Genomic DNA, 22,047 nt, shown 5'->3' with positions numbered 1-22,047 from the left:
CCCCGGTCGGCCGTGTGCAAGGTGAGCGCCCTCCCCGCTGTGCTGTCGCTCGGGCCCTGCTTAGCTCTTAATATCTGCCCTGTGAGCTGGAGAAGCTGGAATTCAGGCTTTGCACGAGGAAGACCTGGTCCCCCCACCCCCCACCTCTGCACCATCAGGAGCCAGGCCCCCCCCCAGCACAGAGCCCCTGGCAGCCTCTGACATGCCTGATCATGCCTGATCATGCCTGATCATGCCAAGTGAGAACACACAAGCTGAGGGCCGCCTTCAGGCTCTTTCAGACGTGTGACCCCAACATGTGAGCACTCAGCCCCTCAGTCACCCCCAGTCACACCCCCATACACTCCGAGCCCCTGGACTCTGGCCAGCTGGTCACAGTGGGCTGCGGGGGGAGGGGGCTGGTCCCTTCCATGCAAGGCCCCCAGTGCCTTCGAAAGGACCCCCGGGGAGCACCGCCAACCCCCACACACTCCCCCAAGATGCGCAGAACCATGTGCCCCCCCCCCCGCTGCTGAGCCTGCCTCAGGCCTTCCTGTGACCACCTGCACCACACAAGGATGGACAGGTGCGTGAGGGCGTGCAGGGGTGTGAGGGCGTGCAGGGGTGTGAGGGCGTGCAGGGGTGTGAGGGCATGCAGGTGTGTGAGTGTACAAGTATGTCAGAGCATGCAGCTATGTGAGGGTGTGCAGGTACATGAGGGTGTGCAGGTATGTCAGAGGGGGCAGGTATGTGAGGACATGCAGGTGTGTGAGGGCGTGCAGGTATGTGAGAGTGTGCAGGTGCTTGAGGGTATGCAGAGATGTGAGGGCGTGCAGGTATGTGAGGGCGTGCAGGTGCGTGAGGGCATGCAGGTATGTGAGGGCGTACAGGTACGTAAGCGTATGCAGGTGTGATAGAGGGGGCGGTATGTGAGGGTGTGCAGGTACATGAGGGCATGCAGGTATGTGAGGGCGTGCAGGTGCGTGAAAGTGTGCAGATATGTGAGGGTGTGCAGGTACATGAGGGCGTGCAGGTATGTGAGGGCATGCAGGTGCATGAGGGCGTGCAGGCATGTGAGGGCATGCAGGTGTGTGAGGGCATGCAGGTGTGTGAGGGCATGCAGGTATGTGAGGGCGTGCAGGTGCATGAGGGCGTGCAGGCATGTGAGGGCGTGCAGGTGTGTGAGGGCGTGCAGGTATGTGAGGGTGTGCAGGTATGTGAGGGCGTGCAGGCATGTGAGGGCATGCAGGTGCGTGAGGCGTGCAGGTACGTGAGGGTGTGCAGGTATGTGAGGGCGTGCAGGTGCGTGAGGGCAGGCAGGTATGTGAGGGCGTGCAGGCATGTGAGGGCATGCAGGTGCGTGAGGGCATGCAGGTATGTGAGGGCGTACAGGCATGTGAGGGCATGCAGGTGTGTGAGGGCGTACAGGCATGTGAGGGTGTGAGGGTGTGCAGGCATGTGAGGGCGTGCAGGTGCGTGAGGGCATGCAGGTATGTGAGGGCGTGCAGGCATGTGAGGGCGTGCAGGTATGTGAGGGCGTGCAGGTGCATGCGTGAGGGCATGCAGGTATGTGAGGGCGTGCAGGTATGTGAGGGCGTGCAGGTGCGTGAGGGCGTGCAGGTATATGAGAGCGTGCAGGCATGTGAGGGCGTGCAGGTATGTGAGGGCGTGCAGGTGTGTGCGTGAGGGCATGCAGGTATGTGAGGGCATGCAGTTATGTGAGGGCGTGCAGGTGCGTGAGGGCATGCAGGCATGTGAGGGCGTGCAGGCATGTGAGGGCGTGCAGGCATGTGAGGACACGGAGCCCTGAGGGGTACAGACGGGAGGGGAGCACAGGTATGAGCCCGTGCCCAGAGCAGCCTCTTTTGCCGGGACAGGAGTCCACCAGCTCCCGCAAGACCCGTCACAGAGTCTTGTGATTCACCTGACACTGAGAGCAAGAGCCAAGACTGAGAGCGCCCAGCCTTGCTCGAGCGCCTCCTCCCGGCAGACCTCCCGCCTACACCGCCCTCAGCCTGGGACAAAACTTCCTCAGAGCCCATCACGGGGGGGTGGGGGGGGAACGGGCCAGAACAGGAGGGCGGGTCCATCCAGACCAGAGCGTGGGCCCCCAGACTCCGAGGACGTCCCCACCTGCGCACCTCCCGTGTCTCCGTGCCACAGGAGCCCCCCACCACACCCCACCCCGGGAACCTGCCTCCCACGGCCCAGCCTGGTGGCCCGGGACGGGAAGCCCAGACTGCGGCCAGCCGGGAGCCCCGAGTGCTCAGGAGCCAGGAGCAGAGGCGAGGAGGAGCCACGCCCTCAGTGCAGATATGGAAAAGCACTTCAAAGCCACGACGGCAGGGGTGCAGGGGAGAGAGCGAGGACTGCGGCCACGGGAGGGGGCGGCCGCTCCCCTGCCGCCTCACCACTCGGAATTCCATTTGGGCTGTCAAAGGTGGGGTGGCCGGAGGCCAGGGATTGAGGACAAAGGGAAGGACTCAGAGACGTGGAAGGGAGAGGCCAGAGACGCAGAGACGCGTCAGACTCCAGGAGACCCTCGGCAAGGGAGATGGGGGCAGGGAAGCAGAGCAACAAGCAGCTCCCGGGCACACCCAACACACGCTCACACACACTCACACAGGTACCACACACCATGCACACAGGCACAATCACATGCTCACACAAGTACCTGAACACACACACTATGCACACACGTACACTCACACTCAGACAAGCACCCCCACACACTATGCACACACATGCACATTCACACTCACACGCTCACACAAGTACCCACACCATGCACACATAGGCACATTCACACAAGCACCCACACACCATGTACACACCTGCACACTCTCACATTCACACATTCACACAAATACCCACACACCATGCACACACAGGCACACTCACACACTTACACAAGTACCCTAACACACTATGCACACACATGCACACTCACATGCTCACACAAGTACCTGAACACATTATGCACACACGTACACTCACACTCAGACAAGCACCCACACACACCATGCACACTCACACTCATACACTCACACAAGTACCCACACACCATGCACACATAGGCACATTCACACAAGCACCACACACCATGTACATACCTGCACACTCTCACATTCACACAAGTACCCACACATCATGCACACACAGGCAGACTCACACAAGCACCCACACACCATGTACACACAGGCACACTTTCATACTTACACAAGTACCCACACACCATGAACACATATGCACACACACACACAAGCACCCATACACACAACGCAAGCACATGCACACTCGGCACACATTCACAAGTACCCACGAACATGCATGCAACACTCACATTTGCACACACTCTCTCACACCCGCAGCCGAGGACCACACAAGACAAGGGGAGGTGCTCGGGGACCAGGACAGAGAAATTCTGTTGACCCCCCCACCCCCGCCAGGGGCTCAGGTGCCCCCACTCGCAGTGAGGGACAGAGCAGGGGTCACTGCCCGCTGAGCCTGTGTCCTTGGAGCCCAGGGCAGCCCTGCCACTTCCGAGGTGCCCCACTGCGGGCCCCTGGTTCATGCCCAGACCAGGCCTGTCCCCTGCCTCCGCGCCCTGACCCCCAGTGCCCTTGCTGCCCCCCCTCCCCCCCCCCTGTCACCACTTCCTTCCACCCACCCAGGGGTCCGCTCCGTGCAGGGGCTGCTCAGGGGGAGCACCCCACAGTTTCTGCACGGCTTTGAGGAGGTGACTGACCCTGCCCAGTGTCCCCTGCCCACCCACTGCCGTCCAGGCCCAGGGGCACTCACGCCCAAGCCCCCTTGCCTTTGCGGCGCCCCAGAGCCCGACCCCATCACGAGGGAACGCTGTCCTGGAGCGCCACCTAGCGACCACCGGGTGCAGTGGCCGGCTGCTTCCCGCCGCTGGGTGGCATCCGGAGGGTGACGCTTCCGCGGAGACAAGGGTACGCGGTGGGCAGCGTGGGGTCCTTTGCCCTCCCGAGGGGCAGACAGACATACCCCACGGCCTCGTGGGCATCTCTACCCGGTTGCCTCCGGGCGCCCCCAACTCAACCTTCTTCCGTGGGCTCCGAGGAAGCCTTGCGGAGCGTGCCTGGGGCCCCAGCAAGCAGGAACAAGGAAAGACGCTTACACACACACACACACACACACACACACACACACACACACACACACACACACACACACACACACACACACACGCATACGCACACGTACACGCGCACGCACACACACACACACACACACTCACACCCCACACCCCACCCAACCTGGGGCCCCAGGAAGCAGGAACAAGGAAAGACGACGCTCCCCCTGTACACACACACACACACGCACGCACGCATACGCACACGCACACAGGTTCTGCTATTCACTTCACTGCCTTCGCATTGGTTATTCCCCCTACTATACTCTTTTTTTTTTCGGCTCTTTGGTTTTTTGGGTCACACCCGATGATGCTCAAGGGTTCCTCCTGCCTCTGCACTTGGGAATCACTCCTGGAGGTGCTCGGGGGACCCAATGAGATGTCGGGGATCAAACCCAGGTCGGCCATGTGTAAGGCAAACGCCCTCCCCGCTGTGCTATCACTCTGGCCCCGACACCATGCCTCTTTACACCCCACATCTGAGCGAGATCAGTGTCTGTGTCTGTCCCTCTCCTCTGACTAACTTCACTTTCAGGATACCCTGCAGATTCATCCATGCAACACACTACATGACTTTTTTTTTCCATAAAGTTGTTCACAATATGGATTACATTCAATATTTCAACACCAGTCCCACCACCCTCACACCTTCCCACCACCATGATTTTGGATTTCCCACCACCACTCAAACCTGCTGAACAGGCAGATGCTAGATAATTTATTTGTATTACCCTCTAGGAATAACATAAGATATCGCGCAGCCACGAGAGAGGCCAAACAGTCCTAGAAATCTAAAATTTTAGATAATTAGAGTCTGGTTGGCCAGACAAACGCCCTCCCCACCCTACTGTCGCTCGCTATACTATCGCTCCGGCCCAAATTTTGGCTACTGGGGACAGTGATGCAAACCACCTATTTTAGAGGACCACGGCAATAATACAGAAAACATTTGCCCTCCCAGGTTCAATCCCCCAAGTCCCATATGGTCCCCCGAACACCGCCAGGAGTAATTCCTTAATGCAGAACCAGGAGTTACCTCTGAGCATCACTGGGTGTGACCCAAAATACACACACAGGGGCTGGAGCAATAGCACAGCGGGTAGGGCATTTGCCTTGCACGCGACTGACCCGGGTTTGATTCCCAGCATCCCATATGGTCCCCTGAGCACCAGCAGGAGTAATTCCTGAGTGCAGAGCCAGAAGGAACCCTTGTGCATAGCCGGGTGTGACCCAAAAAGCAAAACACACACACACACACACACACACACACACACACAACTATTTTCAAAGCAGGAAGAGACAAGACCCCAAGAGCCAGCCAAGCCCCTTCTATGGGGGAACGTGGACTCTGATCTGATGCCAATGAGCGTCCCACTGTCCTCACAGCTCCTCTGCGTGCCCCCCCCCCAATCCCAGGGGACATGCCTTCTCTTGGGGACCTTCTGCCCAGGACAGTCTTCCCCGTGAAGAGCGCCTCTCCTCCAGTCCCCCACAAGGACACCTCCCTCCAAGGGCCACCACATATAGGCTGTCTGCCTGGACTCCCAGTTCCAAGCAGGGAATGTTCTGGGTTTTATCCCCAGCCTCGAGGCGGTGAGGAAACTGCAGGACACTGAGAACAGAGCCTGTGGAGAGCGCTGGTAACACCTATGAAGGGGACGCTCTTCCTCAGGCCCCAGCGGGTGCTGGCACCCAGACGGGTGGATCCTGAAGGACCCCTCAAGTGTCCCCCATGCTCCAGGGCCCCCAGAGCTCGTTCACCAGGTGAATGTGACTCCCTCTGGGCACCGTTCACTCACCTCTTGCCAGGTAAGGAGTACCTGCAATGGGGACGCTTGAGCCAGTTAGGGTCCCCCCACCCCCCCACCCCCCGGGGAGAGGACTCCTCTCTAGGCTGGGGATGCTGGCAGGAGGCGCCACCTTGTCCTCATCAGGGACCCTCTCATCCTGCCCCTTGGCCTTTGCAGATGTTCTCATGCATAGTTTAATGTGAAACCTGGTCCAGGGACGGGTGGGCTCGGGAGAGCAAACCTCAGATGCCTTGAAGGATTCGTGAAGGTCATGCAAGCCCCAGTGGGTGTTATTTTATGTGGTGTCTCCCAGTTTCACAAGGTACAGACCATCACCCCAGGTACCTTCACCACTGAGACCAGCCAGGCTCTCTCGAAATAGGACTCCCTTACGCCCTGCCCAGAGTCATAAAATTTCTCCTGGTACAAGCCCTTAGATCCAACCTGGGAGGAAGACAGGTTTCTTGGATCAAGAAGCCCACCAATGGGGGTTGGAGCAATAGTACAGCGGGGAGGGCGTTTGCCTTGCACGCAGCCAACCTGGGTTCGATCTCTGACATCCCATATGGTCCCCCGAGCACCGCCAGGAGTAATTCCTGAGTACATGAGCCAGGAGGAACCCCTGTGCATCGCCGGGTGTGACCCAAAACACATTAAAAAAAAAAAGAAAAGAAAAAAAGAAGAAGCGTGCCAATCCCCCAGGTTGCTAGCAACTGAATAAAACTGGTTTTTACACATTAACTCCATTTCACCAGTAACTGACCTTCCAGCTACCAACTCCCAACTTTGTTACTGGGTTCAGTAATAAAGGAACCTCTTCACACTGGTTTTAAAAATCCAGATTCGGGGGCTGGAGCGATAGCACAGCGGGTAGGGCATTTGCCTTGCAGCCGACCCAAGTTCGATTCCCAGCATCCCATATGGTTCCCTGAGCACCACCAGGAGTTAATTCCTGAGTGCATGAGCCAGGAGTAACCCCTGAGCATCACCAGGTGTGACCCAAAAAGCTAAAAAATAAAAAATAAATAAAACAAAAATCTAGAATCAGGGACCAGAGAAATAGTACAAAGGGTAAGACAATTAATTCCGTTGCCCAGGGGCTGGAGCGATAGCACAGCGGGTAGGGCATTTGCCTTGCATGCGGCCAACCCGGGTTCGATCCCCGGCATCCCATATGGTCCTCCAAGCACCTCCAGGAGTAATTCCTGAGTGCAAAGCCGGGAGTAACCCCTGAGCATCGCTGGGTGTGACCCAAAAAGAAAAAAAAATCTGTTGCCCAGGTTTGATTCCTGACAACTCCATATGATCCTCGGAGCTCCAGGAGTGATCCCTGAGTGCAGAGGCAGGAGGAAGCTCTGAGCATCACTGAGCGTGATTTGAAAACAACAAAAATTCCAGAATCAGTCCCAGGATGTGGTCCAGCAGAACACTGGCCTTAAATATAGAAGGCTTTTGTTTCCCACAACCACTAAAAAAAAAAGGACAGGGTACCAAATACATAACACACAGATTATTTGTATTTATTTCTGTATATTCAACATGTCAGAAACTAAATTCTTTTCTTTTTTTTCCAGTTTATTTATTTTTTATTTTTTTAATTTTATTGAATCACCGTGAGATAGTTACAAGCTTTCATGTTTGGGTTACAATCTCACAATGATCCTCCAGTGCAGAAACTAAATTTTTTAATTTAAATTTTTTTTTTTTTTTTTTTTTTTTTTTGCTTTTTGGGTCACACCTGGCGATGCACTCAGGAATTACTCCTGGCGGTGCTCAGGGGACCATATGGGATGCTGGGATTTGAACCTGGGTCGGCCGCGTGCAAGGCAAACGCCCTACCCGCTGTGCTATCGCTCCAGCTCCTTAATTTAAATATTTTTAAGTTCACATATTGTCTCAAACTAAATAAATAATGGAAAAACGGTGATAGTTGGTTTTGCACTTTTGCAAATGTCTTGTTTTTACCAATGACTTGCTTAGTGGAAGACAGCCGCACTCTCCAGCCGCAAGCGCTCTAAATGATTCGTCGCTTTGGTTGAAGTATGTGAACAAGGATCTAGCCCTAACATTTTCCTTAAAAATCAGGAACACTAGACAACGGGTTGAGCACTTGCCTTGCACACAGCCGACCGGTTTGATACCCGGCACCCCATGTGGTCCCCCCAAGCCGGGCTAGGATTTATCCCTGAGCGTAGAGCCAGGAGTAAACTCTGAGCCGCCCCCTGAAGAATAAATCAAAAATACTAAACGTGGGGATGGAGTGACAGCAGAGTGGGTAGAGTGTTTGCTTTGCAGGAGGCCAACCCGGGTTCGAGTCCCAGCATCCCATATGGTTCCCCGAGCACCACCAGGAGTAATTCCGACTGCATGAGCCAGGAGTAACCCCTGTGCAATGCCGGGTGTGACCCAAAAAGAAAATACATATATATATAGTATTTAGTATATATATATACTAAACATTAATTCACAGAAGCGGCAGCGGAGATGAAAGACGCTCATCTCAGTGGCTTAGACTGGGCAAATTCTGGGCGTCTTCCGGGAGGAGGCGTGGCCAGACGCGCCAAGGAAACGTCAAGTCAGGATTGGACAATCGAGGCATCCTTCTGCTCCTTAACCCCGCCTCCAGCCCCGCCCCCTATCCCGGGAAGGCGCATGCGCCACACGCTGGTGAATCCTTCCGCTCGCCGGGGCCGGCCGAAGCGGAAGTGACGTGAGCCGTGGGGTGGTGCCGAGCCCGGCCATGTCGGCGGCCTTGCTGCGGCGGGGTCTGGAGCTGCTGGGGGCGCCGGAGGGTGAGAGGGCGCGCGGGGGCGCGGGGCCGGGGCGGGAGGGCGACGGGACCCTTGCGCGCGCCCCCGACCGGGTCGTGCCTCTCCTTCCCCTCAGGCGCCCCGGCCGCCCCGGCCCCGGCGAGCGCGGCCGCGGGGAAGCGCGCGAAGCGGAGAGCGAAGGCGGCGCAGGCCCAGAAGCTCCGGAACTCGGCCAAGGGGAAGGTGCCCAAGTCGGCGCTGGGTGAGCCGGGGCTCCCGGGGTGGCCCCCGAGCCTGCTGCACCGAGGGCGGGGGCACCCGGGCTGAGCGCGGTGCCCGGATCCTCGGGGTGCCCGGGCTCACCCCGCCATCCCCGCCTCCTCCCCCTCCTCCCGGCCACGCTCTGCGCGGGGGTGGGGGGCAGAGCTCTGAGCTGCCCCCGTTTTACTGCTCCCTGCAAAGGCCTCTAGCCGGCCCCGCCCCCCTCCCCTGTCCCGGGCCATCCGGCGAGGTGACAGCTGCGCCCCTCAGCCTCGGCACAGCCTCTGCTCCAGTGCATCTGCCCCTGCTTGGGACAGGGATGGGGTCGGGGTCGGGGTGGCGCGCGCGCCTCGCCAGCGCGAGGCCCTGAGTTACCGTGACACAGTGGCACGTGCATTGGGAACTTGGCACGGATGCGCCCCTCCGTCTGCCGTGCCCCCACCAAAGCCCCACTCGGTCTGAGTCTGCAGAGTGCTCCGCCACCCCTTCTGCCTCGGCACCCCCCACCCCCCAGTGCTCTTTGCTCCTCTTCTGTATCCCAGGTCTCCCCTGCCCTGGAAGAGCCTCTCCCCAAAAACACACACACAGTGCTCCCGTTGCCCTGATGATTGGACAGAGGGCGCGGCCCGGGGCAAGGGGGCCCCATAAAGGAGCGGAGCTAGGGGCGCTTCAGTGGGGTGCGTGGCAGGCCTGGGCACCAGATCTGAAAGGCTGTCTCCTGCCCACCCGTGCCCACAGCCGAGTTCCAGAAACGCCAGAGTCGGGGCCACCTCAGGGAGAACCTGAAGCTCCTGACGGAGGCGCGAAGCCCCGTGGCCGAGACTGTCACCCAGCAGGTGCGGGCGCTGTGGGGCGGACCCGAGGAAGAGCGAAGGGGGGGCAGAAGGACCTAGGGCAGTGAGGGTGGGGGGAGTGACCCTGTTCCACGTGAGGCCACGTGGGTCAGCTCCTGGGGGTGTCCCTGGACCCCGTCACTGTGCACTCACCCCCCTCCCTCCCCAGATCCTGCGGCAGAACCGTGGTCGCAAGGCTTGTGACCGGCCGGTGGTCAAAGCGAAGAAGAAGAAAGCGGAGGGCACCGTGTTCACGGAGGAGGACTTCCAGAGGTTCCAGCAGGAGTATTTCGGCAGCTGAGACCCAGCCCGGAGGGGGCAGCCTGGCACAGACACCCTGCACCTGCCCTGCTGCTGACCGTGGGCGCGGGCCCCGAGGCCCCCCCAGCCTGATGACGAGGGTGTACCCGGGGCCTAATAAAAAGCGGGCTCTGGCCCTGCCATGTGCTTGCTCTGCCTTAAAGGGGGTCTTCTCCCCAAGCCCCCCGGCCAGAGTGTTAGCCATCCAGCTGACAGGGAGGACCCCCCACTCCCCGACCCCCGCGGGGGCTGTTCTGGGGGAGTCTGCCTGGGACGTGCAGTTCGGCCTTCTGTGCCGGGTGGGAACAGTGACAGTCTCCCGCCTGGCTGACGGTTCCCAAGAGGGCAGAGGCGGGCTAGAGGCAAGTTTGGGTGCTTTGGTGGCGAGCTGTGGATCCTGCATGGTTGTGACTGTCACCTGATAACACAGGCCAGTGTTGGCTTCAGCTCCAGACCGAAAGGCCCCCCCCCCCCCCCCCCCCCCCGGATCTGAGCTCAGAGCAAATCTGGTTTGACACAGGAACAGGGATTCAGGCTCAGTCCCACCCTGGGCATCTCCTGACACTGAGCCTCCACCAGGGGGCGCTCTGCTGAGCCCCTTTGCCTTCCTTCTCCACAGTAGAAAGAGACCCCCTGCGAGGGGGCAGGTGCCAGGGGTAAGGCCTGCCTCCCTCTCAGACCTGCCAGAGTCCATGGTGAAGGGTAGTTGCAGGGGGTGAGTCCTGTCACCCGGGACAGTTCTAGGGACAGAGTCCCAGGGCCATGACAGCTGCTTGGTCAAGCTGCAGCATCACCCTCTGCCTCAAAGGGCTGGGCAGTGTGAGTCCCACAGGGCCTGGATTCTAAGGCTCTCAGGTTTCCAGCCCAGTGGGTCTGGGCCACAGCTCCCGGGATTCCAGAAACCTGATCAGGCTCCTGGGTGAGCAGGACCCTCCCCACCCTCCATCTGGGTTGTCATCCAAGTCCTTATTGGGGAGCCCTAGCACGTGACCCTTGTCGAGCAAGGCCAAATGTAATCCTTGAGGATCAAGATCCAAATCTGACCCTGAGCAACCCTTCCGATCTGGGGGCGGGGGATCTTGCATCCAGCCTAACCCCAAAGCTGGTTTCTTCCAGTTGAGTCAAGAGGCTGGCAGCCATGCTTATGCTACAAAATAATTTATTACACACCAGCGCAAGCCTATGTACAAGCACACTCCGGATCTAGGATCTAGCTAGGGGACCCGCTTCTTGCCCCTGGCCTTGCGGACCTCCTCCATCAGATCTTTCAGGTACTGGATCTCCTTGGCCAGGGACTCCGCACGCTCTTTCAGGGCCTCGTTCTTCTTCTCCAGCTCCTTGCACTCGCCCGTCAGGGCCTCCTGCTCCGCCCGCTTCTTCTGGCGGTACCTGGTGGCCGCCGTCTTGTTCTGCTCCATCTTCTTCAGCTTCTTATCGAGCTTCTCGCCCTTCAGCTTGGCTGCCGCCATCCTCTCCCCAGGAGGGTCATAGGGCTTGGGGCGGGCAGAGCCACTGAGGGCACCTGGGGAGAGCAGGCCCGGACTCGGGGAGCCCCTGGTGGAAGGTGGGCTGTGCTGGGGGGAGCCCAGGTAGGAGTCGGGGCTCATGCAGACCCCGCTGTCGTTGTCTGAGGGGGCCTCTTCCTCCTTTACGCACAGAGAGATCCCTGTGGCGGGGCCCGCGGCGTCGGGCTTCCTGTCCCCGGCAGCGATCACCACCTCGCTGCCCAGCTCTAGGCTAAAGGAATGGTCTGGAGTGGAGGCCAGCAGGCCGGGGGAGGGGGGGAGCGGCTGCAGGAAGGTCAAGGGGGCAACCTGGTCTGTTTTCGGGTAACTTTCTGGAAGATGGCCAATGGGGTTCTCTATCTGGGGGGGCTCCTTGTCACTCTCCTGGAGCGGGTCAAAGAGGTCACACGTGTCGTCCAGCGTGGCTAGGAGGTCATCGGGCATGGTGTCCAGGTCGCCTAGGCTCAGCAGGCCGTCGAAGTCGAACTCCTTCAGATCCATCTTCTCCACCATCCAGTCCGTGCCCGAGAAGGCATCTTCTGCAGAGAGACGGAGGGGGGGCACTTGTCACACACGAGCCCCCCCAGGCCGCCGCCCCCTCCCCCACCACGCGCGCGGGCCCCCGGCTCACCCTTGCCGCCGTCCGAGGCGCCGACCAAGCCGTCCGCAGCCAGCCACTCGGAGCAGCCCGCCCTAGCCCTGTCGCCGGAGAGCCCATGAGGTCTGAAGTGCTTGGCCACCTCCAGGTAGTCGTCCAGGAGACCGAGGCTCTCTTCAGCCCCCAAACCCGACGGGTCGAAGGGGGACATCGAGTCCCCCGCCAACACCTCGCTGCCCAGGAAGCTCATCTCGGCCATGCTGCGGGGCTCGGCTGCCGGACTCGGGGGACGTGCTCAGCTCGAAGGTGTCTTTGTCGGTGACAGCAACGCTGCTGCTCAATGCCGTGAGAAGCCTGCAGGGCGCGCAGACCCCGGCCCGTGAGGGCGCGAGCCACGAGCCGGGGACCCCCATCGCCGCCACCGCGCGACCCGGCCCGTGGGCGCCGGGCACCCCCCCATCCGGCCGCCCCGCCCACGTGGCCGTGACTCACGCGCCGCCGCCCTGCCCCGCCGCCATCTTGGCCCCTGCCACGTTTCTCGGGGCGCCGGGGGCACCGCGTCCCCGAGGCTCGTAAAACCCGCTTCCCTCTCCGCGACGCCGAGCGCCGCCGCGCCCCTGCAAGCCGGAAACCCCCGCGCGCGCCGGGGCCGCCCTGCCCCCACCCCGGGCACGCCCCGGTCCCTTACGCCATGGCTTAAGCCGCTGGGGGGTGCCGCTGCAGAGCCTGGTGCTGCTGCCGCCGCTGCAAAGGCCGATGCTGCCGCAGGCACTGCTGCCTCTAATACGCCATGGTGGCTGCGGACCCTCTGGGAGCGGAGGACAGGCGCACGCTCGCGAGACGACGAACTACATCGATGGGCGGACGGAGGAGAAATGGCCGCACCTCGCCGGACGTGGGTGTATTTATAGACTTGGCTCCGGCGGAGACGCGTCACTCCCGCGATCCTTCCGCCGAGGTCACGTGCCCTCGTCTTCTCGGTCGTTCGTTTCCATCCCTCCCATGCCCGCCCCGGCAGCCCCCCATGCAACAGTTCTCATAGCCGAGGCGCAGCTGTAGAGACAAAATGAGGAACTTTCAGAGTTTCACGATAGTTCAAAGGAGGCGCACTACTTTGCAAGATCGCAATGTCGCCCTTCCCTCAGCCTCCCGGGGCGCGGAGGGATCTCCAGACACCCTCATTTCCGGTGTCAGCTCGAAGACTTTCAAGGAAGGTTTTTTTTTTTTAATTGTCAAGCACAAGGGGCGGCAGCCTCGCAATCGCGCGAGATGTTGTAGGAGAGCGCGCGTGGAGCTGATTGGCCAGGCGCGATGAGTCATATTTATCTCCCTCGCCTATTGGCCCGGGCTGAGCCAGGGTCTGCGCGAGAAGGGGCGGGGCTACCGGCGCTGTTCCCGCCGCCGGGCTCGGGCGTCCGTCTCCTTGTCCGCGCTGTTCCGACGCTTTGGCCCCTGAGGGCCGCGCTAGCTGAGGCGCCCCGAGGACAGGACGTGCCGAGGAAGCCCCGGCGCCTTCCACGGCCCGGCATTGTCTGTCCTGTGGTCGCAGCAGAGCTCCTTCCACCTCAGCGATCCGTACAGAGCCCATTTCTGTGAGAGCTGGGCTGTTCCCCTCAGAGAAAGCTGTAGGAAAAAGCGACGTGGGAAACTGCTTATTAGCCACAGATTCGTCATTGTCTTGAGCCAACAAATTTTCTTTAAAGAAAAAAAAGGACGGGGGGGGGTCCCCGGGATGCCTCACACGGGCCAAGCCGGCGCTCCCCGCTGCCCCTTCTCCTGTCAGCGGTCAGCGGGGATAGTGCGAGGCGCGCGCCCGGCAGACCCCAGGTGCAGCCCGGGGCTGAAGGAGCCGGATGGCAGGTTTCAGGACAACCCCAGGAGAATCCTGGCTCTGCCATTCCCGGAAGCGTGGACAGCCGCAGAGCCACTTCCTGCTCGATGAAACACGGCTCGCAATGAGCACCCTCGGCGCGGGCTGAAGTGATGAACGCTATCACCAGGACTCCGCTGTGACTCGGCCTCCAGTGACTAGTCCAGCCTCTTTACAATAACGTCATCCTGCGCCCGTGGCTTTTGTCACGGAGATGAAACCAACTAGAGCCGGGCACGAGCCATAAATTGGCATACGCAGGCAGGCTCTGCCGTGACTTTCCGTTCCCTTGGAGGACTCTAGACCCATCGGCTGGTCTCTCTCGGCCAACAGTCCCTCCCCAGGCAGGGAGATCGTTGGATGGGGGCCCCAGGTTTGATCCCCAGCAGCTTAAGGTCCCAGAGCTCTGCCAGTAGCAAATCAGAGCGCTGCAAATCACAAAAAAAATAAAATTCCTGCCTGAGGGGCTGGAGCGATAGCACAGTGGGGTAGGGCTTTGGCCTTGCACGCGGCCGACCCGGGTTCGATTCCCAGCATCCCATAGGGTCCCCTGAGCACCGCCAGGGGTAATTCCTGAGTGCAGAGCCAGGAGTAACCCCTGTGCATGGCCGGGTGTGACCCAAAAAGCAAAAAAGAAAAAAAAAAATCCTGCCTGAACACACCTGTTCAAAGGCCTAACTGGGGCCTCTTTTTGGTGCCATCCAAGGGCAGCACCTCCTGATGGGTGGCTATGCAGGTAGCAGGCAAGAGGACGCCCCAGTTTTGACACTGCTGCAGTCACGGAAGACCCAGGTTGAATCCCCAGCATCTTTTATAGCCCCCAGAGCACCGTCAGTATTCCTGACTGCAGAGCCAGGAGTAAGGCCAGAGCATTACCAGGTGTTGGCCAGAAACCAAGACAAACAAAAAAAGAACACTTACGCAGGGGCTGGAGTGATAGCACAGCGGGTAGGGCGTTTGCCTTGCACGGGGCCGACCCAGGTTCAAATCCCAGCATCCCATATGGTCCCCTGAGCACCGCCAAGGGTGATTCCTGAGTGCATGAGCCAGGAGTGACCCCTGTGTATTGCTGGGTGTGACCCAAAAAGAAAAAAAAAAAAAAGAACCATCTGGGGTGTTTTGGCCCTTAGGATCTGCAGCTGAGGAGCAGAGCGATAGTACAACAGGGAAGGGTGTTTGCCTTGCACACGGCAGACCCGGGTTCAATCCCCAGCATCCCAAATGGTCCCCTGAGCATCGCGAGGAGTAATTCCTGAGCACAGAGCCAGGAGTAACCCCTGTGCATCCCCGGGTGTGACCCCCCCAAAAAAAGAAAAAAGAATCCCTGGCTAGTACCAGCTCTGCTCCTTCCCCGGCTCCGCCTGGAGTTTTGGCAGGCTCACAGGGGCCCCGAAAGGAAGTCTGGTGCTGAAGCTAATTCCTCCTCAGGAGCACTGGAGCTCCAAAGTGAGGAGTGTTGGCAGCTTCACAGGCAGCTCGGAAGCGGGAATGAGGGCCGTGAGCTGCAGCAAACAGGAACCTCGGCTCCTCTCCAAACCCGCGCGGAGTCTTCCTTTATTGGAAAAATGTCACAGCCAAGCTTTTCAAGAAAAATAATGCTGGTGCCCTCTCGAGCAAAATCAATGAGCAACAGGAGGACAGTGACAGTGACAGAATTTTCCTGGACCAGTGGTTTTTTTTTTTTTTTGCTTTTTGGGTCACACCTGGCGATGCACAGGGGTTACTCCAGGCTCTGCACTCAGGAATTACCCCTGGCGGCACTCAAGGGACCATATGGGATGCTGGGATTTGAACCCGGGTCGGCCGCGTGCAAGGCAAACACCCTACCCGCTGTGCTATCTCTCCAGCTCCATGGACTGGTGATGTTTTAAACAGAGCAGACCAACACACACGTTGGGATTGCTTCGGTTTTCAAGATGAGGTGTCTTCCGAGCTTTAGGCTAACCCTGAGGGTTCCCTGAATGTTCATACTGAGCAGGAGTGGAAGCTCTTACGGCCAAGAGAGTCCACTGAAGAGAAAAGCAAGGTGGGCAGAGCGGGGGTGAAAGGGGGAAGTTCCCCTGGCTTTCCCCAGAGATTCTTGTAAAAAATAAAACGGGGAAGGGGTATGAGCATTACCCTCTTCCATCCAAATCTCAAGATCCACAGCGCATGTGGTATGTGTGATGTGCCCAGAGGGTGAAGGGCTGGAACTGTTCTGCCTGCGGCTTCCAGTGATGTGCTTTGGGGGTGGGGACAGCTGGAGTTGATCCTGGGCCTCCTGTGTGAAAGGCGTGCACCCCAAAACCAAATCACGCCTCTCCAAGAATGGCACTACCTTTGCCACCCTCCGCTCTCCTGACCCTGCCTCTCAGACGCTGGTGGACACCACACAGCATCCCCCGCCGCCCCCCCGCCCATGTCCTCTGCACTGGGGCTTCTCACCCCTGCCCACTTGCTTCCTTCTCATGGTCACCTGAGTCTCCTCATGCCCCCCCTCCCCCGCCCCATACCTTTCCCCTGTGGCCCCCTGAACTACCCATGGGTCCCCAACAGACAATCACTGCTCTACACCTACTGCTCTGGGTGAAACTTGGCATAGAGATTTTCTAACTCCAATTTGTTCGGAATTTTTGTCTTTTCTTCAGGGCCACCAGTGGTGCCCAGGGTGACTCCCAGAGGTGCCAGAGAGCAAGCCCAGCCTTGAGCGAGCAAGGCACGCCTGTGACCCGCAGCCACTGCTCAGGCCCCTGGGGGCCACGAGTCACGCGAGCAGCTTCTGCATGCATGTGATAAGATGCAGGAAGAGTCTCCTCACACAACCAGGCTCGCCAGCCCACCCCACACCCTTCACCCACAGACCGGGCACCCCTCCCTGAAGTTCCAAGGTGGCCGAGGCTGCAGTGCTCCCTGCCATCACTGTGTCACGGCGCAGGAAGGGGACAGATGCGGAGCTGCAGCGGGCTCACGGGGGGAGGTAGTAAGAACAGGAAGACAGCCGAGCGCTGCCTAGTGGAGGTGCAGATGAGACGTGGGCCACCAGCAATGGCAGAAAAGACGACACAGGACAGGCAGCTGCAGACACTGTGTATTCACCACCCGCCCCTCCGAGCAGGCACCCTGCGCGAACAGTGCGACTCTACGGCGGCCACGCAGGGGCCCCCCACGCTCCCCATGGGCTCTTCCTAGCACCTGTCTCCCGCGGGGCCGCGGAGGGCAGCCTCTGGAGGTGCCCAGACGACGATGGGGAAGGAGGGGCCAACGGGCCTGTTCGTGCTCGAAGGTGAGACCCAAGAAAGGCGCGGCCGGGGCAGAACAAGGTCGCAGCCCAGACCAGAGCTGGGCTCCAGCGCCGCCCCCTGGACCTGCGTGGCTAAGGCCATGTCCTCAAGGGTCTCACCCGAGTTGGCAACAAGGCCAAGAAGTGGGTGACCACATCCTCCCAGGCAGAGGGGGTCCCTGGCCACTCCTCCCCTCCCTCGTCGACTCCGGCGCTCACCTGCCCGTGGCCGGTCCTGCTCTGCACTCCCCCCCACCCTCGTGTGTCCCACTAAGACACACCCTCCACATAACCAGGCGCCCACTTGATCCTGCAGCTCACTGCACCCCAGGGCCCCGGCTCAGAGACCCGCTCCTCTGCCGCCACGACCCCAAAGCCGAAATACCGTCGGGGCGGTCGCTCGGCTCAGCCCAGGCCCGCCTGGAAACTGCCGCCAGGACTCTGCGGGACCCTCCACTAAAGGCAACATCCCGATCAGGCAGAGGTGACCCGAGGAAGGAGCAGAGACAAGGCACAAACGAGGGGGGGGGGGAAGACACTGAAAAGAGGGACAGAAGCGGACGCAGCCCCCACACACACCAAATGGTCCCAGCTCAGGCCAGAGCCCCCCTGCCCAGTTGACCCAGAGAGAGCCGGAGCCGCGGGGGGAGCAAAGAGCACAGTGTTTGTGTTTGGTAACAAAAATAGAAAGGGCTGGGTGAGAACAGAACGGAGGACGTGGATCTGATCAGCGTGGCGGGGCGTGACGGGGCGTGATATGGGCCATGGCCAGCAGACAGGAGGCCCCGAGGGAGCCTGGGAGGCACCAGCTTCACAGCCAAGGGTTTCGAACGGACCCTCCAGGGCCCGTGCCCACCCTGACCTTCCCCTGCCCTACGTCTGCAGCAGCACCTCTGGCTCGGACAGCGAGCAGTACAGGGTGTAGCCCAATTCATCTATCTCTTCGGGGGTGAGCTCTGCAAACAGATTCACCTTGGGGTTCAGGGCGCTGGGCAGGACCCCGGCCTCTAAGTAGCTGATGAGCCCCCTGAGGGCCTGCAGGAAGCGGTCGGCCAGCATCTCTGCGGACCAGTCGGCTTCCTCCTGGGCCAAGTGGAGGATGACGTTGGTGAGCTGGCTGGCAGTGAGGTGGCCCAGAGCGGGGGTGGACTTGCAGATGGCCTTGAGGATCTTGAGGCACAGAGAGCGGCAGCCCAGGTCGGCCTGGTCCAGGGCCCGCAGGCGAGCCGTCTCGGCTGGACGCAGGCTCAGCCGCCACAGGTTGTCGTACTGGGCTAGTCGATGTGGCCGGGCCACCAAGACAGTGTCCCCAAGGGTCACCGACGGCAGGAAGTCAATGACCAGATGCTTGTCCCGCTCATACTGAACTTCCAGAGTCAGGGCCTCGGGGGGCGGGGCGGGCCGGATGACGTAGTCCAGGAGGGAGCCAATGGCCGGCCAGTTGATGGAGCCGGCCACGACCTTCTCAAACGTGTCTGCCACGGTCTTTGGGGACAGGTAGCCCCCGACGACACAGCGGTCCCAGTAACTGCTCCCACGGGGAAAGTACTCGGGGTTCTCGCGGCGGACCAGGAAGAAGCCAGGGACGTTCATGATGGTGTCCTCGCCCGGGATGCACGACCAGAGGTTCTGCTCCAGCACGAGGGGCACGATGAGCTGGATGTGGTCAGCTGTCACCACCTGCGGGGGAAAGAACGCAATAGTTGTGACGCGTTTCCCTTGCTCTCGAGATGTTTCCCCAAATGCAGGTCCCACTCTTGCCTCCCCAGCAGCAGCAGGGAAGAAGAACTCTGCGATCCACGTCAACTCGGTGGGAGGGAAAGCAGGGGTCAGGGACCCCCACACTCTGAGCCCCACGCCTGGCAACCTTGGGGAGGAGGAAGCCAGAAAGCAGAGATGGGGACGAGCGAACGGCGGTTTCCCAGAGCTTCCTTCCGGGACCGAGTTTGCTCCAGGATCCGGACACCCCCCAACCCGGGGGTCCTCAGCAGCAGACCTCCCCCCAGATGTGCGGCACCCCACCCGCGTGAGAAGCGGTACCTGCAGGTCGTCGTAGAGGCTGCCGCTCAGGTACATGTCTCGGAGCGGCATGTCAGGCAGCTTGGCCCGCAGGAAGCTCCGCAGCTCGGCACATATGTCCACGGCAGCTTGCTTGGCCCGCGCCTGCTCGCCGGCGGGGATGGCCGCCCGGTCCCGGTAGTAGGTGAGCAGTTTCTCCTGCAGGGACATGCGGAGTCGTGACTTCTTCAAGTCTACCTGGCCCTTCCTGGCCAATGGCTTGGGCCGGGGCGGGCAGAACGTATCTGCCAAGGCAAGAGAGAGGCACGTGAGCTCTTCCCATCCTTGCTCGGGCCTCGGCCTGAGCCCGAGTGGGGGGGTGGGCTGGGGCAGAAGCCCCCGGAAGCAGGCGGGGCGGGCCTCACCGGTGTCGAAGGCGGAGGCGTCGGTGGGCAGCGCCTGCAGGGAGCGGCTCAGGCCCGTCTTCATGTCCTTGTTCAGCAGCCTCGGGGAGCCCATCCAGTTCGGCTCTTCCCAGCTCCTCTTCCCGGAATGGCCCAGGCGGGTGGGGCTGGTGGGGGCGCTGATGGCCCGGTCATACATCTGGGGGCAGAGGGGACAGCGCTGAGCCTCGGACCCGTGGTCCGGCCCCACCCGCGACTGTCTGCCTCTGACTCTGCTCTGGGGACAACTGCGCTGTAAATGATCTCACAAGATTTATCCAAGATGCCACAGCCCCGCGATAGCTTCACAGCCAGGTTTATTTTTTCCCTTTATTTGGGGATACGGGGGGCTTGGAGACCACATCTGTCCTGTTTGGGGTGCTCCACGTGCTGCCAGGGGTCAAACTGGGGTCAGCTGCATGCAAGGCACGCCCTTAACCCTCTGGCTCTGTCTGGAAAGTTATATAATGCGGACCTATAAATACCTCAAAACCTGATTTTTCTTTTTCACTTATAACTTCTTTTTGTTTTTCCCCACACCACCTCAATGAATACACGTAAACTTCCCACACAAAGCTGCATTTTCTAACTACGGAACTCGCACCGCACGAAGGGAACACGATGCAGAGCACCGAGTCACCAATTTCACACATATTACTCAGTGTGGTGACCGCGCCAGCCTGCTCCCGGCCCTCAGCTCAGTCCAGTCGGGGGGGACACGAGGAGGAAAAGCATGAAGACGGAAAGACAGCGAGAATGACCAGGAGGGTCTTCTGGCAATTTCCAATTCTGGATCTTTCCTGTGTTCTGGACTGCACCAGGGAGTGCTCGAGGCTTACTCCTGGCCCTGCACTCAGGAATTACTGAGGTGGGCTCGGGGAACTTTCTGCGATGCCGGGGATCTAACCCACCGGCCACGTGCTTGGCAAACGCCCTCTGCACGGTCCTGTCTCTCCAGCCCCTCTGCTGCTTGGAGCTGTGACGTTTGCCGCGTGGCCGTGAGCAGTGACACCACACTCCTCTGTGGGTTCACCTGTCCGGTGCCGGCGCTGGAAGCTGGTTCTGAGCTAGCAAACACTGAGCCCGCCCCGCCTGCACTCCAGCCTGCAGTGCTCTCATGCGCACCAGGACGAGAAGCAGCTGCAAGGCGCAAAGGCGTCTCAGGAAACCGGGACTGGGAACTCACGACCCTGCCCCCGCTAGTGCTGTCACCGCATCTCCCCCCACCCCACCCCGGGCAGCACTCTAGCCGGAAGCTCGGGGCAGCCCTGCCGCCGACTCACTGATGCCCAAGGCCAGGGCCCACCCACGGTGCCCCGCTCCTCAGTGCCCGGCCCTCCCGGGCTGCAGGTGCTTACCCGCTTCACCGCCAGGGTGGCAATGCCCAGCATGGCAGCGCCGCCCACGCCCAGCACCAGCCGGGCATTGGAGAGCACAAAGTCAATGGCCGTGCCGATGCCATTGTCGTCCTTCTTGCCCTTGCGCTCGCCGGCGCCCGCCATGGCTCACCTGAGGAGGAAGCCAGACAGTCATCAGCACCGGGACCACCATGGCCGCCCTCCGCTCCGCACCCCCCGCCGGTCAGTGCCCGCGGCACGCTGGCGGCCACCACGGCACTGGAATACCCAACGTCCCAGCCACTCGATCCCCTTCCCAGCGGCATACTGGGATCACGTGGGAACTACTCCATGACGGGCCCATCTAAGCCCACCCATCAGCTCACAGGGGGCCTTGCCAGGGGCCCAAATAAAAGCCCCAGGCTCCCCGCTCCTGGCAGGCCTTTTTTTTTGTTTGTTTGGTTTTGGGGCCACTCCTGGTGTGCTCAGGGGACCCTATAGGATGCCGGGGATCAAACCCGAGTGTACAAAGTGCTGCTGTGTACAAGGTCAACGCCCTCCTGCTGTCCCATCTCTAGGACAAGGAAACAGTCCCTGGAGGTGAGGCAACAGCAAAGGGCACATCCCTGTCAGGGCGGCCGCCAGCAGGAGCCTCTCAAGCCACTCAAGAGTACCCGTGACCAAGGGAGAGAGTGGACAGTGTGGGCAGCGTGGAGAGCGCCGGCTGCAGGAGCAGAACCTGACACCAGACACGCCTCTGAGCCTCCCTCCGGGGCTGGCGACTGACCACAATGAGCTCCTGAAGCCCTCGGCCCTGGGAACGGGAAACAGGGCCGGAGCGGTAGTGTCTCAGGGAGGGCGCTGGCCGTGCACATCGCCGGCCCAAGTTCTATCTCTGGCGCCCAGAGGCCACTGGGGGTGACCCCTGAGATCCGAGTCAGAGGTACCCTGAGCATCACCGGGTG

The 22,047-nt window shown here is 60.4% G+C and overlaps 3 protein-coding genes across 3 annotated transcripts; 1 reads left to right on the top strand and 2 right to left on the bottom strand.

The window, feature by feature from the left end:
- Nucleotides 1-8,584: 8,584 nt before the first annotated feature.
- Nucleotides 8,585-10,213, top strand: RPS19BP1 (ribosomal protein S19 binding protein 1). The gene is made up of 4 exons (XM_012933238.2): nucleotides 8,585-8,720; nucleotides 8,815-8,940; nucleotides 9,678-9,775; nucleotides 9,942-10,213. Exons 1-4 carry the CDS (start codon nucleotides 8,669-8,671, stop codon nucleotides 10,071-10,073), a joined length of 408 nt encoding a protein of 135 aa, XP_012788692.1. The 5' UTR covers nucleotides 8,585-8,668; the 3' UTR covers nucleotides 10,074-10,213.
- Nucleotides 10,214-11,214: 1,001 nt separating this feature from the next.
- ATF4 (activating transcription factor 4) lies at nucleotides 11,215-13,073 on the bottom strand. The gene is made up of 3 exons (XM_004610521.2): nucleotides 12,864-13,073; nucleotides 12,209-12,529; nucleotides 11,215-12,116 (listed from the first exon to the last, which is right to left on the bottom strand). The coding sequence occupies exons 2-3, from the start codon at nucleotides 12,432-12,434 to the stop codon at nucleotides 11,287-11,289; spliced, it is 1,056 nt and encodes a 351-aa protein (XP_004610578.1). The 5' UTR covers nucleotides 12,435-12,529; nucleotides 12,864-13,073; the 3' UTR covers nucleotides 11,215-11,286.
- A 4,870-nt stretch (nucleotides 13,074-17,943) lies between these two features.
- MIEF1 (mitochondrial elongation factor 1) lies at nucleotides 17,944-21,247 on the bottom strand. Its single transcript, XM_004610520.2, has 4 exons — nucleotides 21,104-21,247; nucleotides 19,728-19,905; nucleotides 19,345-19,607; nucleotides 17,944-18,984 (listed from the first exon to the last, which is right to left on the bottom strand). The coding sequence occupies exons 1-4, from the start codon at nucleotides 21,245-21,247 to the stop codon at nucleotides 18,178-18,180; spliced, it is 1,392 nt and encodes a 463-aa protein (XP_004610577.1). The 3' UTR covers nucleotides 17,944-18,177.
- Between the last annotated feature and the right edge of the window lie 800 nt (nucleotides 21,248-22,047).

The sequence above is a fragment of the Sorex araneus genome, chromosome 6 (assembly GCF_027595985.1).
Source record: "Sorex araneus isolate mSorAra2 chromosome 6, mSorAra2.pri, whole genome shotgun sequence".
Lineage (NCBI taxonomy): Eukaryota > Metazoa > Chordata > Mammalia > Eulipotyphla > Soricidae > Sorex > Sorex araneus.
The sequence above is the reverse complement of the archived record's forward strand: the minus strand, read 5'-3'. Positions and strand labels throughout refer to the sequence as shown.